The sequence below is a fragment of the Manis javanica genome, chromosome 12 (assembly GCF_040802235.1).
Source record: "Manis javanica isolate MJ-LG chromosome 12, MJ_LKY, whole genome shotgun sequence".
NCBI lineage: Eukaryota > Metazoa > Chordata > Mammalia > Pholidota > Manidae > Manis > Manis javanica.
The window spans coordinates 86,324,643-86,344,529 of NC_133167.1; the positions used below are offsets into that span (position 1 = coordinate 86,324,643).

General features: G+C 48.2%; 1 protein-coding gene and 1 long non-coding RNA gene across 4 annotated transcripts in view; one reads left to right on the forward strand and one right to left on the reverse strand.

The window, feature by feature from the left end:
• The window catches only part of LOC140845193 (uncharacterized), a 103,386-nt gene that overhangs the window by 27,365 nt on the left and 56,134 nt on the right, over nucleotides 1-19,887 (forward strand). The gene's annotated exons all lie outside the window — the stretch shown is intronic.
• LOC140845190 (ral-GDS-related protein-like) lies at nucleotides 11,096-19,518 on the reverse strand. Of its 3 annotated transcripts, XR_012123961.1 has the most exons (12): nucleotides 18,326-19,518; nucleotides 17,309-17,583; nucleotides 16,954-17,090; nucleotides 16,485-16,810; nucleotides 15,547-15,759; nucleotides 15,113-15,216; nucleotides 14,610-14,676; nucleotides 13,789-13,851; nucleotides 12,377-12,498; nucleotides 12,165-12,268; nucleotides 11,345-11,796; nucleotides 11,096-11,246 (listed from the first exon to the last, which is right to left on the reverse strand). XR_012123961.1 is itself a non-coding variant. In XM_073218978.1 (11 exons), exons 1-10 carry the CDS (start codon nucleotides 18,428-18,430, stop codon nucleotides 12,184-12,186), a joined length of 1,497 nt encoding a protein of 498 aa, XP_073075079.1. In that variant the 5' UTR covers nucleotides 18,431-19,518; the 3' UTR covers nucleotides 11,099-11,796; nucleotides 12,165-12,183. The 3 variants fall into 3 exon arrangements, 2 of the variants coding, with proteins under 2 accessions (XP_073075079.1, XP_073075080.1); XM_073218978.1 differs by having other exon boundaries at nucleotides 11,099-11,796; XM_073218979.1 differs by lacking the exon at nucleotides 13,789-13,851 and having other exon boundaries at nucleotides 11,099-11,796.

The following is a 19,887-nucleotide window of genomic DNA, read 5'->3' on the forward strand; positions in this document are numbered from 1 at the left end:
TGGCTGGGGGAAGACCAAAGAAAGGCAGGGTCTGAGAATAAAAACAAATCCTTAGGAAATGTCTGTTCTCTAGCCATGGTAACAAATAACCCCTGGAACTGGTTTTAGATTTCTCTAGTCCATCAATATGTCTTTATTAGTAATGGTCACAAGTACATACCAAAACTGATTTTAATCTGTCTAACCTGTCAGTGGCAATTTACTTTGTTGTACGGGCTACTGGAAGTCAACCACTGTACAAATGGGCCGGCAGAGAAATCATAACACAGACTTCTTTTTCTGAGGCACTCTGCTAGCTCCCTTTCCTACTTTTTAGATAACTTGTGAAAAGGAATATAACCCTGTAGTAGGATCTCATTCTCATTTTCACCAGAAAACAGTAGACTATGAATATTTGGTAGCTTTTTCTTCCTATGGGAGTATGCTCCTCCCAAACAGTAGAGCTGAATGCAATAATGTTACCGTAAAGCAGAAAAAGCAATGAATGTCACTTAATCTAAAAGCACACGAATGTATACCAATTATTTATTTTGAGAAGAAAATTGATGATATGCTTAATATTAACATTAAAGTTGCACTGATTATGTCATAAATATTAATGCAAGCATACCACTGTGGAAACAATTTGACTAACAAAGATCAAATATGTTTTTGAAAAACAGTATGACATTATGATCCGTTCAGTGTTCTCTTTAAAAGTAATTGTATACAGTTTAACTTTTATGGTCTAAATTAGTAATACAAAAAACTATTAAAAGATGTATAAACTATGTAATATATTTATTCATGCTTTAATGTATTAAAATTTTTTGAAATATGAAAATAATGAGAGCTAAGTGGATAATAACTACATACCAGAGCGACTCCTGTAGCAAAATTCTTACTACATATTTTTCCAGGAAATGTGGCTCCTATAAAACTAGGATGTTTCTTGAAGCTAAAAAATAATAATTTTCCTAATAATTGCATTTATGAGTGGCATTACTAATGATAATAACTTTCATAGAAGCAAACATTAGTGAAGAATTACTATGTCCTAAGCACCATGCTACTCTGAATTAAACTATTTAATACATTTTCTCAAACCTTCAATGGTAAGAATATTTCAATATATATTTGTAAAATATGAATTTGATAAACATCCAGAAGTATAAGTTTATGCAAAATGTGCTAATGGTTATAATTTTTATCCTTTTTCCTCTATATTTACAGCCCTGAAAATTCAATTTTCTGTCATCTGTTCTTTCATTAAAGATGAATAATGAATTATTTATTCATCAAAGATGAATAGTTTTCTGTGCATTAGGTTCTAGATAGTGTAACAATTCAATATTCTCATGTTATTAAAAAATAAAAACATAAGAATTAATCAGATGAGAGATAAGAATGTAGAGATAGGAGGTAATTAAAGTTCATAAGACAAGAGAAATCAAAGAAACTGTCACATCCATAATTAATCTTCAGTTATTTCAATACTTTCATGAAATTTTACCTTTATCAGATTATTTTATATCTGTTGATAAAAGTTTTTCAGTCTTGTCTCACACTAGTTCCTTGAGGACAAGTACTTTAACTACTATTTTTCCCCATCCCAAGGTGTCTGTCAAATTTATAGAACGTAGTATAAAGGAAGGAAATGCTTATTTTTCAGAATTAGCATATGAAATCATTTTGGGTTGCTCCTTTGATGCTGTACAAATATGGAATACTATACTCACACAAGTAAGTATGCAGTATGATGAGGTCTGTAGAGGTGGTTATATATCCACTCTAAAAATCTTGATAATATATGATTAGGATTCCCTGTAGTAGAAATTTTGTTTTTATGTGATCATATTTCTATAGAAGATATTATACCAGTCAGTTTTAACTGGTTAAGCATCTAAAAGTAAAAGATAAATGAAAACATTAATTAAGTTCAACATGAAACTTTTATAAAAATATACATAAGACATTTAATTCAGTATTTTGATTATGGAAACTCTTCAACAGCACAGCAAAATATTGTGCACATCAATTAATATTGCCTATATTTAAGAAATATATAAACAAAAAAGTTTTTCAAAACTTACAGTGTTAACAAAGCCAATTATCTGAATAACCTTCTGCATTACAGACTCGATATCAACGCCCATGTAATCAAACTGAAAAAGATAAATTTTTCTAAAAACTAGTGGATGTCATTAACACATCATATACCCTTTAAATGTACAATTAGCTATATTCTAAAATAGCCTACATTCCAACTGAAATCCAGAAAATCAATACTGGTGCATAAATAATGATTAAAATAATTTATAAATGAATAAATTTAATTTATAACTTGATAAATTATATATATACATATAATTATAGATATTTCTATAAATTTTTAAAAAGGTTAATTTCTATAAAAATACATAAACATATTTAACAGCTTTGTTTTTTAAACAATGGTTAATGCACCCAACTTGTGGCATTACTTATTGTTGATGAATATGGTACCACATTTTTTTAAATGTGATGTTTCAAAAAATAACTTATTTCTAAAATATTACAAATCAAAAAATATAAGCAGAGAGAGGGAGAATCCTTCAAGACAGGTTCACTGTTGAAGTGATCCTGGATTCTGTGTTTGAATACATCCTTTCACATGACCACATTAACTGGTCTCTAATGTAATCTTTATTTCAATAATCTCTTTCTATGTCTAATTGCTTTAAAATGTCAGGACAACATTAAGTACCAATGGTTATGCCAGGTATATGAGGTGTGCTCCCAATTTTTCACAGGAAAACTTCAAATATTTATTAAGTGGAGCTCTGTTTAAGATTAGTATTCTTCTAGGTCATGTTCAGAAACACCTATTTACTAAATGTTTATCAGTTCACTACATACAGGTTCAGTAAATCTCCTTATACTGAAGTTTTTATAAAAATTGGGAGTTCACAGAAGATGACTGGTTAGCCAGAGACGGGTAAGATTCCTCAAGGGAAGAACAACCTAAGACAGGCACAGTCGCAGGGGGGCCATCAGGTGAGAAATTGGGGATCAACAGAAGAGAGGCTTAGAACCTCACCCCCCCTGTTTTGAGAGAAATCTTCTGCATCCGTGGATGTTTTGTTGCCCTTGTCTAGCTCGGATTAATACATAGTCTACAGGCACACACCTGATCATCTACAATTGCCCTCTTACAACACTAAACCATGTTTTCTACCTTTATCTTGCATCTACCTACCACCTCAGCATTTTATTAAAAATAAAAAAAATAATAATAATAATAAAGGGAGAAATGTGGGATTCACATATAAATCAAGTATAAAATCAAACGAATATTCATATTTGACCTGATTGTTTATAGTTCATAATGCGTGATCAAAACCGAAAGTTTCTGTGATGACTGTCCTTGTACTGTTCACCATGTAAGAACTTATTCACTATGTAAGAATTTGTTCACCATGTAAGAACTTGTTCTTATACTTCAGAAGATCGGAGACTGATGAGAATTAGGCTTGGGGTGGATTAATGATTGTGCATTGAGTCCCCTACACAGAATTTTATTGTTGTTAACAACCATTTGATCAATAAATGTGAGAGATGCCCTCTCAAAAAAAAAAATTGGGAGCTCAATTATTATCAAAGGTTTTTTTGATAAAGATTCATAATGATTTTTGTCTTTTGACATATTTCAGTAACATTATTTAATATTAAACCATCATATTTCTTGACCAGATCATTGTATTCTATTAATATACTATCAAAATTAATGCAACATTTTGTTTAGAAGTTTGTGGCTTTAAGATGTGTGTGTGCATGTACACACTGTCATAATTAAGCAAATGAATGTTGCTTAGTAAATATTCGCAGTCCACATAAATTTAAGTACCATGCTTTTCCTATATCCTAGAACTAGTGTTAGCATATGAACTATGACTTCCTGAAATGTTTTAAAGAACTCTCTTTCAAAGCTATACCTAATACTGGTAACTGACCCAAATTCTTTCTTTCCAGCTTTTAGAGATATAATTTACATATAACATCATGTAAGTTTAAGGTATACAACACAATCAAATTTGCACTTGCAAATTTGTTTTAATATTGAATTTGGTTTGTTTTACTATTCTCCAAAGCCATAGTTACATCATTTATCCTTTTTAGTACCCTAACAAGTTTACTTCTCTTTTGCCTAATACTTTCTACCCATTTTTTTCTTTTGTACCAACCAGTTGTCAATTTACTTACTGATTTAATGTTTCTGTTTATCATCAACTTATGCTCTTACTATTTGCCTGTTCTCTTACATTTCTCTTTTTTACAGTTTTTCCATTGAAAACCCTGTTCATACATTTTTCACCCTTACTTTTCTAATAGCAAATTCTTTCAAGAATATGAATTCCCTTTGTGTTTAGTTTTGGTACTAGGCATTATCCTTATTTACCAATGTTCAGTTCTCTTCTAAGGTGCAGGAACCCTTTCTTTTTTAAAGACAGACATAGCCAGGTGATTCATTCTGGTCAATAAAATGAGGGCAAAAGTGGTGAATGTCGCTTCAGATGGGCAGTATCTCCTTACTGCGGTCCAGGTCTCTGGTGTGCTATTCTATTGGGTTGACAGTTGGAAAAGAAGCTATCAATATAAAAATGCCAAAATAATTTTATCTAAGCATTCTGGAGCACTGAGCCAACACCTGGAAAACAGCTGTCCTGGAGAGGCTGACATTGCATGAATGGAAAATAAGCAGTGTTTGGCCACTAAGATTTTGGGGTTAATTTTTACCAGAGCACAAACTAGAGGAGACCACTTACTCAAATGAATGGATTTTGTCATAAGGATTCAAAGGATCAGGAAAAAAGGGAAAACAAGCTACCAAAGGAAACCTATAGCTTTAATAACTGACCCTAATGAAATAAGATTAGACACTATCAGAAACTTATTCACTATGTAAGAATTTGTTCACCATGTAAGAACTTGTTCGTTATGCTTCAGAAGAATTCAGGATAATTGTCTTAAGAAAGTTTCATGGTCTACAAGAACACACAATATTAGGAAAATAACATGGATAAAATGAGAAGTTAATCTAATAGAAACCACCCCCCTAAAAAAAGATTAATTATAGACATGAAAAAGGCACTGACTTAGCTGAATAAGAGAGAGCTCTAATCTATACTTTCACTGGCAGTCTCCTTGAAAATGAGAAAAATAACTGACAAGTTTTAGTAAATGAAAAGATGTTTCACTTTACAAAAGCAGTTAGACATCGTATACATATAATAAATGAATCAACAAACACTTGGTTTATTTACAATTTCAAAGAACTTAACTGCAAAAGCAAAATAAACATTTATCCAAAAAAGGTCAAAATTTTTATTACATTATTGAAATCACAGACAAATGTAAATCATTTAAAAATACAATGCATAAAAAAGGACCTACCAGATTTTTATCCACAACAATATGCATTGCAAGATATCGAGGAAGTAACTTAAAAATTCTGGGTCTCTGAAAAACACACGTGAATTCTGAGGAATTTGCCCAAATTTACCTTCTGTTGAAATTATGTTCAGAGATAAATTGAGAGGTGTGTCGCTACTGATTACATAACAAGACTGCTTTCAAAAACAAAAGTTAGGTACTATTAAGAAAATTCCAGGCCAAAAAGTGCCCATGGTTAGTAAGAATTTTCAATGAGATCCCCAGGAATCATCTGAGTTTAGCAATAGCTGAAACTGGAAATATTAAGTTTATAACATAAATCTTTCTCTCCTTACTCTTGGATTTTCATAGTAACCTTCCATGTGGGCACATTTTCCTACTACCAAATATTATGATAAAAAAATATGGTTTAGAAAAATATTACTAAAGTCTATGATCAATGGCAGTTCAATTGAGCTGGGAATGTTTCTATGACAGTTTACAGGTCTTTGTGGAGGAAGAATTCATCACTTTGCTTTATATGCACCTTATGTAGGCCACTAATATGATTCATTTCTGAACTCTAATGAAACAAAGACTTAACTTAGAAATCCAGATGACATAGTATTTTCACCTAAATTATCACAATAATTCAGGAAATGAAATAATTTACATTAACTATCCAAATGCCCACATGTGAAAATTAAGTCTTTGGTTTCTTTAATCCTATGTTCGTATATCTGTTTCCAAGATTAATTACCTACATTCTTGCTAAATTTTCACCTAATAACAAGCATAACAAAAAGCTTAATTTCGTTCTCTATCCATTTTAAAAATCATGCAGGGCCTTCATGAAGTAAAATGACTTTAACATTTGCAAGTCACCAAATTTTGCTCTGAAAATGCTTTTCATTTCACAAAATTATACCGAATAAGATAAAATTAAAAAGCCAACAGTTACTTCTGAACTTTTACTGTCTTGATACTGCAAATTATTACGGCTATATGTGTCATTGTCTCCCAAGAGAGGAATATTAGGGTTATCATTTTCTTCTTCATAAATGATGTGCAAGAATCCTGATACAGTCTCTGTTGGTTCAATTCCATATGAGATGTTTTTAAACTGCAGTGTTCCCCAGAATGTTAAAATAATCAAACAAGTCTGAAATGATTCTACCAAAACCACAATCTAATACTCTAATGAGAAAGTTAGGTCAGAATATTTTGTTTACATTTAAAGTCACCCTGGTTTTTCTACTCTACCTCTTTATTCTTCTTTACCTCTGTTACCCCAGAGCTGGACCACTAATACCACAGGATGCATAATGTTTTATATTACAAATATTCTAATAGAAATATTTGAACATCTAAAAGAAAGTATGGATCTATGTGCTTATACTGGTTAAGACCCCTTCCTCGGGTATAGATAGCCTGTAGGACCTTTAGGCACTCTCTTCCTTAGTCTTAGGTCCCTTTCTTCTTTGTGAGACATGAGACAGGCCCGCATGACGTTCAATGTCCTAAATAATTTCTTTGTGTGGGCTGAAGATACTACTCATCTAAAAATTAATGGGAGCAGAGCCAAAGTTTCCATCATATCCAGGCATTCTACAATTATTATGCATAACAGGAAATCAAGAACTTGGTAAAAAGAAGGAATTTGGGAAAACTAAAGGAGTATAGAGAGACCAGTCAACACCTCTTGCATTCAGGATTGCTCAAAGCCTCAAGCAGCAGATCTCAGCACAATCAATATGCAGCCTCCCTTCGGGAATAGAGGCTGGCACAGTGATCAACTCTATCTTATTGGAAATCTGGTTCACCCTCTAGGGAACTGAAATAATAAAGGTGACTAGAACTAGAAAAACAGGGTCAGCTCCAGGAATTCCACTTCTAGGAATTTACCCTAAGAATGCAGCACTCCAGTTTGAAAAAGAGAGATGCACCCCTGTTTATCGCTGCACTATTTGCAATAGCCAAGGTATGGAAGCAACCTAAATGTCCATCAGTAGATGAATGGATAAAGAAGATGTGGTACATGTACACAATGGAATATTACGCAGCCATAAGAAAAAAAACAAATCCTACCATTTGCAACAACATGGATGGAGCTAGAGGGTATTATGCTCAGTGAAATAAGCCAGGCGGAGAAAGACAAGTACCAAATGATTTCACTCAAAACAGCAGCAGAAGCACAGAACCCAAGAATGGACTAATAGTTACCAAAGGGAAAGGGACTGGGGAGAACGGGTGGGAAGGGAGGGATAAGGGCGGGAAGAAAAGAAAGGGGCATTTCGATTAGCATGTATAGTGTTGGTGGGGGCACAGGGAGGGCTGTGCAATACAGAGAAGACAAGTAGTGATTTTACAGCATCTTACTATGTTGAAGGACAGTGACTGTGAACTTGGTGACAAGTAGTGATTTTATAGCATCTTACTATGTAGATGGACAGTGACTGTGAACGGGGATGTGGGGGGGACTTGGTGAAGGGGAGAGCCTAGTAAACATAATGTCCTTCATGTAATTGTAGATTAATGATACCAAAATAAAAATAAAAAATAAAAAAAAAAGTAAAGAAAAACAGGGTCAGCTCATAGACTACCAGGACCTAATACTGCCCATGGAATATCTTTATATAGGCTACAACCTGAGTCCTGAACAAGTGTTGAGTGACATAAGAGAATTTGGAAACCTGCAACATATCCACGGTAATTGCAATCCATCTGAAAAAAATATATACAAAGAAAAAGACCGGATAACTTATTTTAAAATGCACATTCCTGATATGTTACTTATCTGTAGTACTTTAGTTACCTTAGCACTTCAATATGAATGGCAATTACCCAATGAAGTTGTGCCAGGTAGAAATAAAAACCACTATTCAGATTGGTAAGGAAGAAGTCAAACTGTCCCTGTTTGCAGAAGACATGATATTGTATATAATAGAAACTCAAAAGAATCCACTCCAAAACTTCTAGATAATATCTGAATTCAGCAAAGTTACAGGATACAAAATTAATACACAGAATGCTGTGGCACTACTATACAGAGTGGAACCCCGCGCCGTCCCGGCCGCGCGCGGAGGTCGGGAGAGGCGGAGCGGCGGGCTCCCCGGCTCCCCGAGCGCTCGGCCCCGCGCCTCAGCAGTAACCAAAGTGCCGCTGCCTCCTGCACGCGGGTCCGCGGCTGGCAGCCACAGCGCGCCGCGCGGTCGAGGGCATCAGACACGCGAAGGCGCCCGGAAAGCAGAAGCGGTCTCCAGGTGGCGAGCCGGGATGTGAAAAAAAAAAACAGCCCTGCGCGGCCTCCGCCCCGGCCCCACCCAGCCACGCTCCCAGTGGCTGCCAGCGCAGCGCCGTTGGATCATTGGCCGCAGGGTCCGTCAGTCAGAGGCGGCCGGTGCCGCGGCGAAGGCAGCCATTGGGCGCTCGCGGAGACACCTAAGTCCGACGGCTGCGTAGTAGCTGCAGGAGCTGCCGCCACCGTATTCCAGTTAGTAGCATCGAGAATACCGCCGGGAGAGGCTCCTCTCGCGGCTCCTTGCATGCTTCGGTCCGCTGGCTGTGTCCGAAGGAGCGCCCTGCCGTCCCGTCTGCGCAGCGGAACCGGCGGAGTCCAGATGTTGATGGACCCGCGAAGTGCTCGGCTGCGCCTTCCTCTAGGTGCGCGTGCGCTGGCGGCACCGACCTCGCCCCCCAGCCTCGGATCGCCTCCTCACGCCCGCTGGGATCACGGCGCCGCTTCTCGGCACTCCCGCGGCGGCGGAGGGCGGCGGTCACCTTGGCCGAAGCGCTCCAGGTGGTGAGGATCAACCCGGACTTCAAGCCGCTGCCCCGGCCGGACTTCAGCCAGTCGAGCTCTGCCACCTCCAGCCGGCGCCGTCGGGCGGCGCGAACGGGAACCCCTACGCTGCCGTGGGCGTGCCTTCGGCCTCGGCGGCCGCTGAGGGGCAGCAGCGCAACGCGTGGGGCAACCTGTCCCACGCCGACCGCATCGCCAAGCCCGTCGAGGGCTCGGCCGAGAAGTGGCTCCCGCTGCTGCAGATCTGCGGTGGAGGGTCCAGAGCGGGACCCACTTCAGGGATGAAGGCGACAGCGACAGCCCTGCAGACTGGAAGGTAGGTGGCTGCGGGGCGCAGCCGGACCCGGAAGGGGCGCGGGGTCCCCTGCCCTCGCCTGAGGTCGTGGTGGAGCCGGTGAGGGGGCGGCGCGTGGCCCGTGGGGCCGGGAAACGGCCGAAGCGGGTGGTGGGCTCCCGGGGCCCGGCCGGGGATCGGGAGTCGGCGCGTCCCGCTGGAGGGGCCGCACGGGAAGGGAGGGAGCGGAGCGGGTGCGCCGAGAGCGGACGTCCAAGCGGCCGGCGAAGTTCGTCGGGGCAGCGTGGGAGGGGCTCGCTGGAGCCGCTGCTCCTCCGTCCGTGCCCAGCTGGTGAGCGCGGCTGCTCTCCGCCCCGCGGCGCCGCCCTGCTCCCGCCGTCCCGGGACGGGGCCGTGCAGACGGGGAGGCCGGCGGGCGTTTTGCGTTGTGTGGATTTATCAGGCGGGGGCCTCGAGGGCGACGGCCGGGCGGGCCGAAATTCAAGTGTGACCCGCGTCGGGGCGGCAGGGGAGAGGCCGCCTGGAGGAAGCGCCTTTAAAATTAAAAAATGTTTCATGAGGTATCTCTCAGTTTTCTCTACTTGGGAATGAAGTTTCTTTACTTTGGTCTCGGAACTGACAGTGCATTTTCTTGTATTTAAAAGTTTATATCTTTCTGTCATTTTGGTTTGTAGTCTGCAGCTGAGTAATTTATAACTAGCCACAGAGATTCTGAGACAGGGACCGTGGGTGTAGTCAGACTAGCGTGAGGGCTTCCGGTAAAAGACCCCTACCAAAACTCCCTATTAAACAATTAAGCAAAATCAGAGTCACGTTAATTCTCCAAAGTAAAATATCAACCTAGGAGTATAAGCATTCTTTAGTGAAGATTAGTTAAAACTAAGGAGCCAGGAGTAACCTGGCCTGGAATGTTTGAACATACATACCCGAGATAAGAAAAATGCCTCAGCATGGCCCATGTCTTCATTGTGTCAATTAAATGAGGCTATTGTAAAATTTACTTTAGCCTGCTCAAAGGCCCAGTTTATTTTTTACTTTGCCCAGATGCTGCTTTTCCTCCTCCAGCCCCTAATCAAGTAATACATAACCTGGGCAATTAATGTGGCAAGTAAACCCAGTCACAGGCAACATAGTGAAAGGCAGGAAGGATCCCATCTTAAAGATGAGATTGAATTTTAACACCCAGGAAGTTAAGAAGTAAGATTCTTCATTATTATTATTATTATTAAAGTATTCTTGATATACACCCCTATGAAGGTTTCACATGAAAAACAATGTGGTTAATACATTCAGCCATGTTATTGACTCCCCCCCATACCCCTTTGCAGTCACTGTCCATCAGTGAAGTAAGATGCCACAGATTCACTATTTGCCAAGAAGTAAGATTATTGATTTATTTATTTACTTACTTTATTAACGTCCCATTGATATACACTCCTATGAAGGTTTCACATGAGAATCAGTGTGGTTACTACATTCACCCCTGTTATCATGTCCCCCCCCATACCCCACTGCAGTCACTGCCCATCAGTGTAGTAAGATGCCAGAGTCACTATTTGCCTTCTCTGTGCTACACTGTCTATCCCCTGGCTCCCCCCCACACACCATGTGTGCCAATCATGATACCCCTGAATCTCCTTCTCCCTTTCTCCCCACCGGCCCTCCCTCACCCCTCCCCTTTGGTAACCACCAGTCCCTTCTTGAAGTCTGTGAGTCTGTTGCTGTTTTGTTCTTTCAGTTTTCCTTCGTTGTTATACTCTGCAAATGGGTGAAATCAGAAAAGAGGTGCTCATGCTGATATTCAGGGGATTTTTGCCTATGTTGTCTTCTAAGAGTTCTATAGTTTCATGACTTACATTCAGGTCTTTGATCCATTTCGAGTTTACTTTTGTGTGTGGGGATAGACAATAATTCAGTTTCGTTCTCTTGTACGTAGCTGTCCAATTTGCGCACACCAGCTGTTGAAGAGGCTGTCATTTCCCCATTGTATGTCCATGGCTCCTTTATCATGTATTAATTGACCATATATATACTTGGATGTATATCTGCGCTCTCCAGTCTGTTCCATTGGCTGCAGCTACGTACGGGTCCCTGAGCCTGCAGCAGCAGCCTGGGAAGCTGCCCAAGTCTGCTGATGGAAGAGGTGCAAGAGCACCTGCCCCAGACGAGGCTCAGGATGAGCAGCGGGAGGAAGAGGAGCAGGAAGCAGACTAGGGTCCTGGGGCGCCGGGTGCCTCCTGTCCAAAGGGGAAGCTCTCCTCCGCACACAGCCAGGGTACCAGCTGGGTCGTGGGCCTGATGACAGCAGCTACAGGGCCATGCAGGTGAACAGAAGAGGCAGGTTATCCCAGGTTCCCCCCGTTATCCTGCTTCCACCCTGTCCTCACTACCCTCTGTGCTCCTGGCCCTGTGCAGAGGGTCCTGTCAATCACCGTCACCCGTGGGGGTCCCTGTCACAGTGAGGCGCATGAGCATAACCCACTCACAGAGGAGGAAACTGGGTCCCAGAGAGGGAGGGGAATCACCCTTGAGCCTGACAGGACTGTTTGCGCGGTGGAGCAGAATCCCAGCCCAACCTGTCTTTAGTACAACCCCCCACACCCAGCATGGCCCGAAGCTTCCCTGAGGCTGGGGAGCAGCCCACCCCTTGCGAATGGCCCCAGGCCAGAAACTTACCTGACTCTGGCCACTAAGTTTAAATGTTGCGGGACCTGAAGAACAAGAGTCCCTTTCTGCCGGCCCTCTGGCCTGGGGGCTCCAGCTGGCAGGACAGGGTGTATCTGCAGGACAGAGGGGCACCTGTGAGTCCCTGGAGCCACATGTCAGGGGCCCTTCTCCCAGAGCCTGCCAGCAGCTGGAACCCACACGTGAGTCCTGCCCAGCCTCACCTCTTCTGGTCATCCAGGGTCTCCACGGCCTGGAAGAAGGCTCTGAAGTGCTCCTCGGGTTGCAGGTGATGCGTCATGGCCACGTACTTGTGTATGAGCATCTCACGTAGGATGGAACTTTCCTGCGGCAGAGGAAGGACAGGATGCACACAAGGAGGGGCGTGAGGAGCAGAGCAATGGGATGGTCCCTGATCTTTGCTCCCGTGGGAACCTGCCTTCCCTCCAATGCTATCTAGCCCTGCCTGTTCCCACTGTTGGGTCTCTAGCTGCTCCTCCAGGAAGGCCATCTTGATGCCACCCCCATCCCCCACCCGACAAAGCCTTGAGTGTCCTCAGCTCTGGGTGTGTTAACCTTCTCAAGACATGTCAGACCCAGGGGTTGGGCCGGACAGGGTCCTGCCCAGGGGCTCTGCACCCCCCCCTCACTTTCTGTGGCGGGGTGTTACAGTAGCTCAACTCCGTCTCATCCCGTCACCCTGGAAGGCACCAAGGCAGCCAAAGTGCATCAGAAACAGCCCCTTGCACCCAGAATGAGGCCTAAACCTCGCCACCCTTTCTCAAGTTGGAGCACTCAGACCTAGGCCAGGATCTGGGGTACCGAGGAGGAGGGACTGGACTGGGGAGCTGAGGCCAAGCTTCCCATGCAAGTCTCTCTGATGACACGGAGACTGAGGCCTCAGGCAGGAAGGCACGGGCAGCCCCCTCCTGTGCTTCCTGCCTTGAAGGAGCAACATCCCTCCCCCTGGGCAGGGCCTGAGGGAGAGGCCATCCTGCTCAGAGGCTGCAGCCTGTAGCCCTCAGCCCCACCTGCCCTGGGGCTGGGACTGGGGCTTAAGGGGGGCAGGGGGTCCTTCTGGCTGCCCTCTCCAAGGAGCCCAGCCCCTGGGGTGGAGGGGAGACTCCCAAGAGGCGGGTGGCCTGGTGCTGAGAGCTCCAGCTCACTAGGGTCTCTCTCCTCTTCAGAGCTCACCATCCTGCACACCCTGTGCCCCTCTGGCCTCATTCCCATCATTCTGTTCCAGGGGTTTGACTAGGACCAGGAGGCCAGCCATGAACAATCCGAAGATGGGGACCATGCTGTGCCACTGGGGTGGGGAGGTGCCCCGTCTACCTCAGGGGAGCCCATAGAGCCTCTCCTGAACCCCTCACTCGCAGCCCCTAGCTCCCCTTGGACCACCCTGTGCTTCCTCCCACGCCCTCCCTTTGCCCTGCTCTCCCCTCCTGTCCCTCCCAGGGCTGGCTTTTGGCCAATCCCAAGACCCGTGGTCCCTGCACCCGTCCTCCAACTTCTCTCTGTACCCAGCTGCTCTCTCCCTCCTGGTCACCCCAGTCCTGGCAGTTCAGGGCTGGTGGCACCAGCAGCAAGTACAGGGTCTCCCCCACAGCCATGACCCTGGCCAGGCCACTCTCACCTCCTGCCTATCCTCAGATTCCCGGAGGAAACGATGCTGTTGCGTCACCATGGAAGTCGCCTCCTGCAAGGTCCAGGTCACTCAGGTGTGCTCATGCTCCCCTCCCACATGGCCTCCCACAAATCAGAGCTTGGTTGGTGGATGCCTCGCCTGAGTCCTCTGGTGCTATGCTGTCCCCACCCCCAGCAGGCTCTCAGCTGAGGGCGATCGCAGCTCCAGCACACACTTATACTCATGGGTGTCCTTGGGCCACTGCCGGCCGTCCTGAGAGGCTTCCTCACCTGCAGAGTGTCAGGGGAGTTCCCTTTGCCTCCCAGGGTGCCCTGAACACTCACTGTCACCTGGCTATCACCATGGCTCCCCTCACACGACCGGGTGGGATGGGCACAAAGCTGAAGGCCATCTTGTGCTCCCTGGACCCTGCTCACCTGGGAGGCCCGCACCCCAGGGTGACAACCTTCCCTGACCAGATGAGGAGCCTGAGGCCTCAGAGGGGCAGTGATGGGCTCAGGGGGCCCTGGGGAGGGGCTGACCTTGCTCTGCCATAGGCCCCACCCCTGCTGCCAGCCCAGTGCCAGCCCTAGCCCCAGCCCTGACAGGAGCCTGTCCTCTGGGTCCTCGCTGGATGTCAGGCCCCCAGTCAAGTGGAGCCAGGGAGGGAGACAAACAGGACACCTTGGGGGCCAGGCGGAGCCTACTTCTCCCATCAGCTGTCCCCTCTCACCATGCACACCTCGAGTCAGCACCCAAGGCTGGGCCACAGCACGGCAGAGGGCTTGCCCCAAGGATCCCCTCCCTCCAGACCTCTAGCCTCCATTTACCTTGAGGAGCCTCTTCCGGTTAAGCCACCTCTCTTTTTCAAGTCTCTTATGCATCCTGGAGCTCTTCCTAAGGGGAGGAGAGAGGAGGGAGACATGTGGCCAACAGGTGGAGGCTTTGGGGTGTTGGACCCCTTTTCCACTAGCCTGCATGAGGCTTTCCACCATGGCTCTTAGTCCTGGGGAATCTGAGGCCTGCAGTTCTCCTGGGGGCAGATCTGCTTTGGGACAGGTGGCTGTCCTTGGGACAGAGATCTCCTGCTGCAAAACACATGCTGAACATCTCCCATTGGCTTCAACCCACACCTGACGAAGAAACCCGATTCCTGAGGGGGAACCGCTGGCCTAACCCACGGGGGCTCTGAGGGCCCGCCATCCTGTAAGCCCCTGTCCCCAGGGTCTGCCGCCTCCCAGGAGCCCCAGCCGACTGAGGGGACACTGCCAGACCTAGGGGTGGTGTCTCTGGTCCACTAAGGTCCCCTGGTCCTAGTGACAGGACTACCTACCAGGAAACACGTCCCCAGGTGCACTGCAGACGACTGATGGCAGGGCTCTGCAGGGCCAAGAGAATGGCATGGAGGTGTGCGAAATTCTCGAGGTCCAGACACTCCTGGGAGGGAAGACAGAGCTGAGAACGTGGCCTGCTTCTGTCCCCCTATGAACTCCTGTCCTTAAGGAGACAGGCACCCAGGGAGCCCAGCACACCCAGTACCTGTTGAGCAGCCCTCCTGGGTGGAGGACTGTATCTCAACCCAAGGAAGGGGCCAGGGATGGCTGTCCCACCCTCGGGGCCTGCGAGTCCAGGTCAGCACGTCCCTGGCAGGAGGGGCCCAGGGACCAGGCAGGGTCAGACTGTAGGACTCCATCCTGAGAGTTGGCCAAGGAGGGGAGAAGGTCCCAACATGCCAGGATGGACCCTGGGGGCTGTTCCATGGCACACCTTGGCCACCTGGATCCAGAACTCTACCACTCGGGCCCTGTCCCGCGCCGTCATGCCTGGGGCCCCGAGGCAGGAGGAGATGACCATGTTGGCTGCATCATGAAATTGTTTTATGATCTTATTGGTGGAGGCCAGGTGTTCAACGTTTCCGTTGTATGACTGGCTCCCGCAGCGGGTCATGCGGTCGTCCACTGCCACCTTGGTGAACAGTTCCTGGGGATGGCAAGGGGGTGTCATTTAGCTGTGTCCACGGTGCCCCTGGGCCCAGGTGGTTACCAGTCAGAGCTGGAGCCCAGGCCACTGAGGATGTGGTGTGAGCCTTATGGCAGTCTAGGCTTCGGACTCCATCCACTGAGGCACCCGGGAACGGATGCACTGGACCCCACAATGGTGGGGAACAGAGGGCCTCACTGAGAACAGGCATCCTCCCTCACCTCCTCCCTGCAGCACAAGGCAGCTCATGCCTGCACGTCCTGGGGCATCTGCCTCCCATTCTGTCACCCCGTGGATCCCGCTACCCACTCAGGTGCAGTTACCCCCAAAACAACTCCAACCAGGCCTTTGTTGTTGTCTGTCAGGTACATGGCAGGGGCCTCTGAAGTGCGGAGGCTGTGGAGGCCTGCCAGCCAATGGCCTGAGGACCTAAGGCCCTGGCAGCACCTCTCTGAGCACCCCTCTACTACACTGCCCCTCCCACCCCAGCCAGGCCCTGCCCACCTTCCTTCTGCTATTTCTCATTGGTCTGCAAGGATCCCTAAGTGCCAGCCCTACTGTCCGTGTGGTCAGTGAAGGCTTGGGGGTGAGGAGAGTTTCTCAGGGCATATGGTGGGAAGGTGGCATGTGGGCCCAGATCACAGGAGTGCACATCGGGACAGCAGGTCTGGGGCAGCGCATGGCACAGGGAAGGCCCACCCCAACTTCGATCCTGCTCCACTCACCGCATACATCAGGGTCAGCTGCTCGGCAACCAGGCGGGGGGGGAATGCCAGGAGGGTGGACTCTGGAGCTGGCTTTGCCCCTGCCAGGCCCGGTGCCATTCTGGCAGGTGCCCTGGGCCCTGTGCCTGAGGGCTCATGGGGCTCAAGCTCAGGGCTCGGCAGTGGGGCTGAGGGCACTGCTGGGACGTCCTCCGGCTCTGCGGGGGCTGACGCAGGTGACACTGGCCGTAGCTCCAGCACAGGGGTCTCAGGGAGCTCCTGAACTGGCTCTAGCCATGAAGCCGGCCCTCCCTGTGTCTCTGGAGCCAGCTGCGTCTGCCGTGGTTCTGGAGCAGGGAGGACACAGAGAAAGGGTCACCCCGGGGCTGATTCCCCACACCTTACAATGACAGAAAAGCCCTCACTGCGTTGCAGGCAACCCTGGTCCAGGAAGCCCACCCTAGACGGTTCCCTGGCTGCAACCCCTCACCTTCCGGCTCTGCCACAGTGGGCCCCAGGTGCTCCTCCTGGGCCAAGTGGTGGACGCTGCCATGGAGGACGCTGGTCACATCATTGGGCTCCCAGGCATGGCGCCTAGCCTGGCCCATCCTGGGGCTGGGGGAAGGCCTGGGGGTGGAAGAGTGTGAAGCCTGGTCTTCCCAGCCACACTGCCGTCCCAGCCCACCCTTGTGTGGGCCTGGCCACTCTGCATTCCCCTGCCTGTCCAGGCAACTGCTCCTCCCCCTTCCTGACCCTGTGTGTCCCGGGACCCCATCCTCTCCCATCCTCCCAAATAAGAAGTCCCCAGTCATCAGCCCGCCTGTGGGAATCCAAAGATGGGTCACCTGCTGGGTTCTGAAGGCTCATGGGGCTCCACCTCGGGGCCCGAGACCACTCCCGGGATGTCCGAGATCGCCGCACAGGGGCTGGTGGGCTCTGGACCTGGCACTGGCTCTGCCAGGCCCGGTGCCATTCCGGCAGGTGCTCCGGGCCCCAGGGCTGAAGCAGGTGACACCGGCCGTAGCTCCAGCACAGGTGTCTCTTGTGCCGTCCTCACACCTGTCCAGGGAGCCCTCCCCCTGTGGATCTTATTTGCATGGAGAGTTGACTCCTCTTCATGCTGAAAGGGGCAGGGGGTGTATCGTCAGTGGGAAACCCAGGAACCACCAGGACGAGGGAGGTTTGCAACTCACCCGAGAGTCCCCAGCCCTCTGGGGTGCGATCAAGGAGAGGGAAGGGGTGCCCCCAGGGAATGAGACTCCAGGCCCTCTGGAGTGGGACTGTCAACCACTCTCGTGGGGAAGCCCCTGGCAGATTGCCAGGTTTGGAACGGGGTCCTGGGTGTAGACAGCCTGCCCCAGGCCTAGAGAGATGGAGTAGGTGAATCCATCCACCAGCTCCTCCACGCTCCCCTGGGTGGAGCTCCAAAAAGCTAGTGCCTAGTAGCTTGGGAGGTGCCACCTGGGGCTGCCTGGACCTCCCCTCAGGAAATGTGGGCCTCAGACCCTGCCCCTGACATCAGGCACACAGGGTCATCTGCATACGACTGGTCACTGAGGGAAGGAGAGGACAAACCCTGGGCTCAGGACTAACACGTGCGTGGAAGTACCTGGTCCCAACACTCACCTCCATGTCCTGAATGATGAGACCAGAGGTGTGACACTGACTGCCCCACCAGGGGGCCACCACCTCACAACATGCTGGCACCCAGAAATGGCCCCCCTCCTCCCCAGCCTTCAGTCCTGCCCATACCCCACACCCACCGCACGCACACAGAAGGGGCCGGGGGGAAGGTCATCCCGGGATGGGTCACACTTGGGGCCTGGACCTGGGGTGGCCTGCTCTGGGGTGCCCTGTGTTACCTCGGGGTTCCTTGGACAACACGGACAGAGGCGTTGGAGGTGGTCTCTGAGCCAACGCCCACAGCGAGCAGGAAGACCGCCCCTGTTTGCTTCCCTGACTTCCATGCCTTCAGAAGGCTCTGCACAACAAGACCGTATGTTGCTCTGTCGAGCGTCTCCGGTCAAGTGAGCAGGACTGGGGTCTGTGACCAGGAACTGGGCACCAGGTCACAATTCAGGTTCTACTGGGCGTGTCATCAGTGACATGAAGGTTCCATTTCATGGGCCCCTCCCTGCATTCAGACACGCCCACATGCCCCTCTGGGCTGCTGACTGCCCATCCTCCCGGACCCCTTGCCATGCATGACTACACAGATCTCCACCAGAACCCTCCCCTCACTATTTGGCAATGTCCCTAGGGTCCCAGCTCTGAGGAGACGAGCTGAGCTCAGACCTCTTTTTCTCACCAGTTCCCTGTCCTGCTGAACCCACAGTGCCTCCCAGGAGCTACCCAATGTCCCAACCTGCACAGGCAGGGTCATGCCAGACATTCCTCCCTAGGTACATCCTCAGGGATATATGGATGACACCTCCAACTCCTGGGGGCTGGTGTCATGTGTGTCTGACACACAGGCTCAGAGATGGAACAATGCCAACCAGGGTTGGCATGGAGCGTTGAATAACACGCAAGTCAGGCCTGGGTTCGGGCCATGTGATCTTGAGCAAGTCACCCCTGCCTCTAGGCCATTTTCATGTGTGCACCTTGAAGGGGGTGGCAATGACAGGAGACCCAGGTGTTGTCATCTACTTCCAAGGCATCCACCTTACAGAGGTCTCCGTTCTCTGAGGACCATACCCTAGGGCCTCCCGTTGACATATGTGGTGGGCAGCCTTGTATGCTGAACCCAGTAATCCCTCCTAGGAAGCACATACCCTGCGACCACTGTGTGGTGTGAACAGCACAGCCAAGGGGATGTGCTGTCACAGCCACATTTCATGACAACCAGTCACTTCCCCACTTTTCATGCTTTCTGTACTAAAGGGTCCTGACACTGCCCAGGGCAGTGAGCTTGGTAGCCCATATCAGTGTGTATGTGTCACGGCTTCTACGCACATATTCTGTTTTTCAGACATAAGGCAGTGGGGTTTGGATGCAGCAACAAAATGGATATGTTCATCCATTTTGTTCGTGGTGTGACATATTTACGGAACAAATGTCGTGGTTAATGATCACAGAATAAAGATCTACTAGCTCATTTTCAACATCCCGCTTTAACCACTTAGTAGGCATTTGACTGTGGGTGAGTCACCGACCTTGGTAGCACAGTTTCTCCACCTGTCCCTTGGCCATCATCGTAGGGTCTTGACTACGTGAGGTCACAGAGAGCATTGAAGGAGTTACCCTGGGAAGAAAGAAGGCTTGGATGGCCTGGCACTTCACAAGTGCTTCATCTAGTTAGTATAAATCTATTGTTACATTCCTCTAACCTGTGTGTAAGCTCCAGAGGGCACAGAGCTAAGGGGGTCAATGCAGAATTTCCAGAACCTCCTACCTAGCCATAGTCCTGTTAGTAAAATTGGTG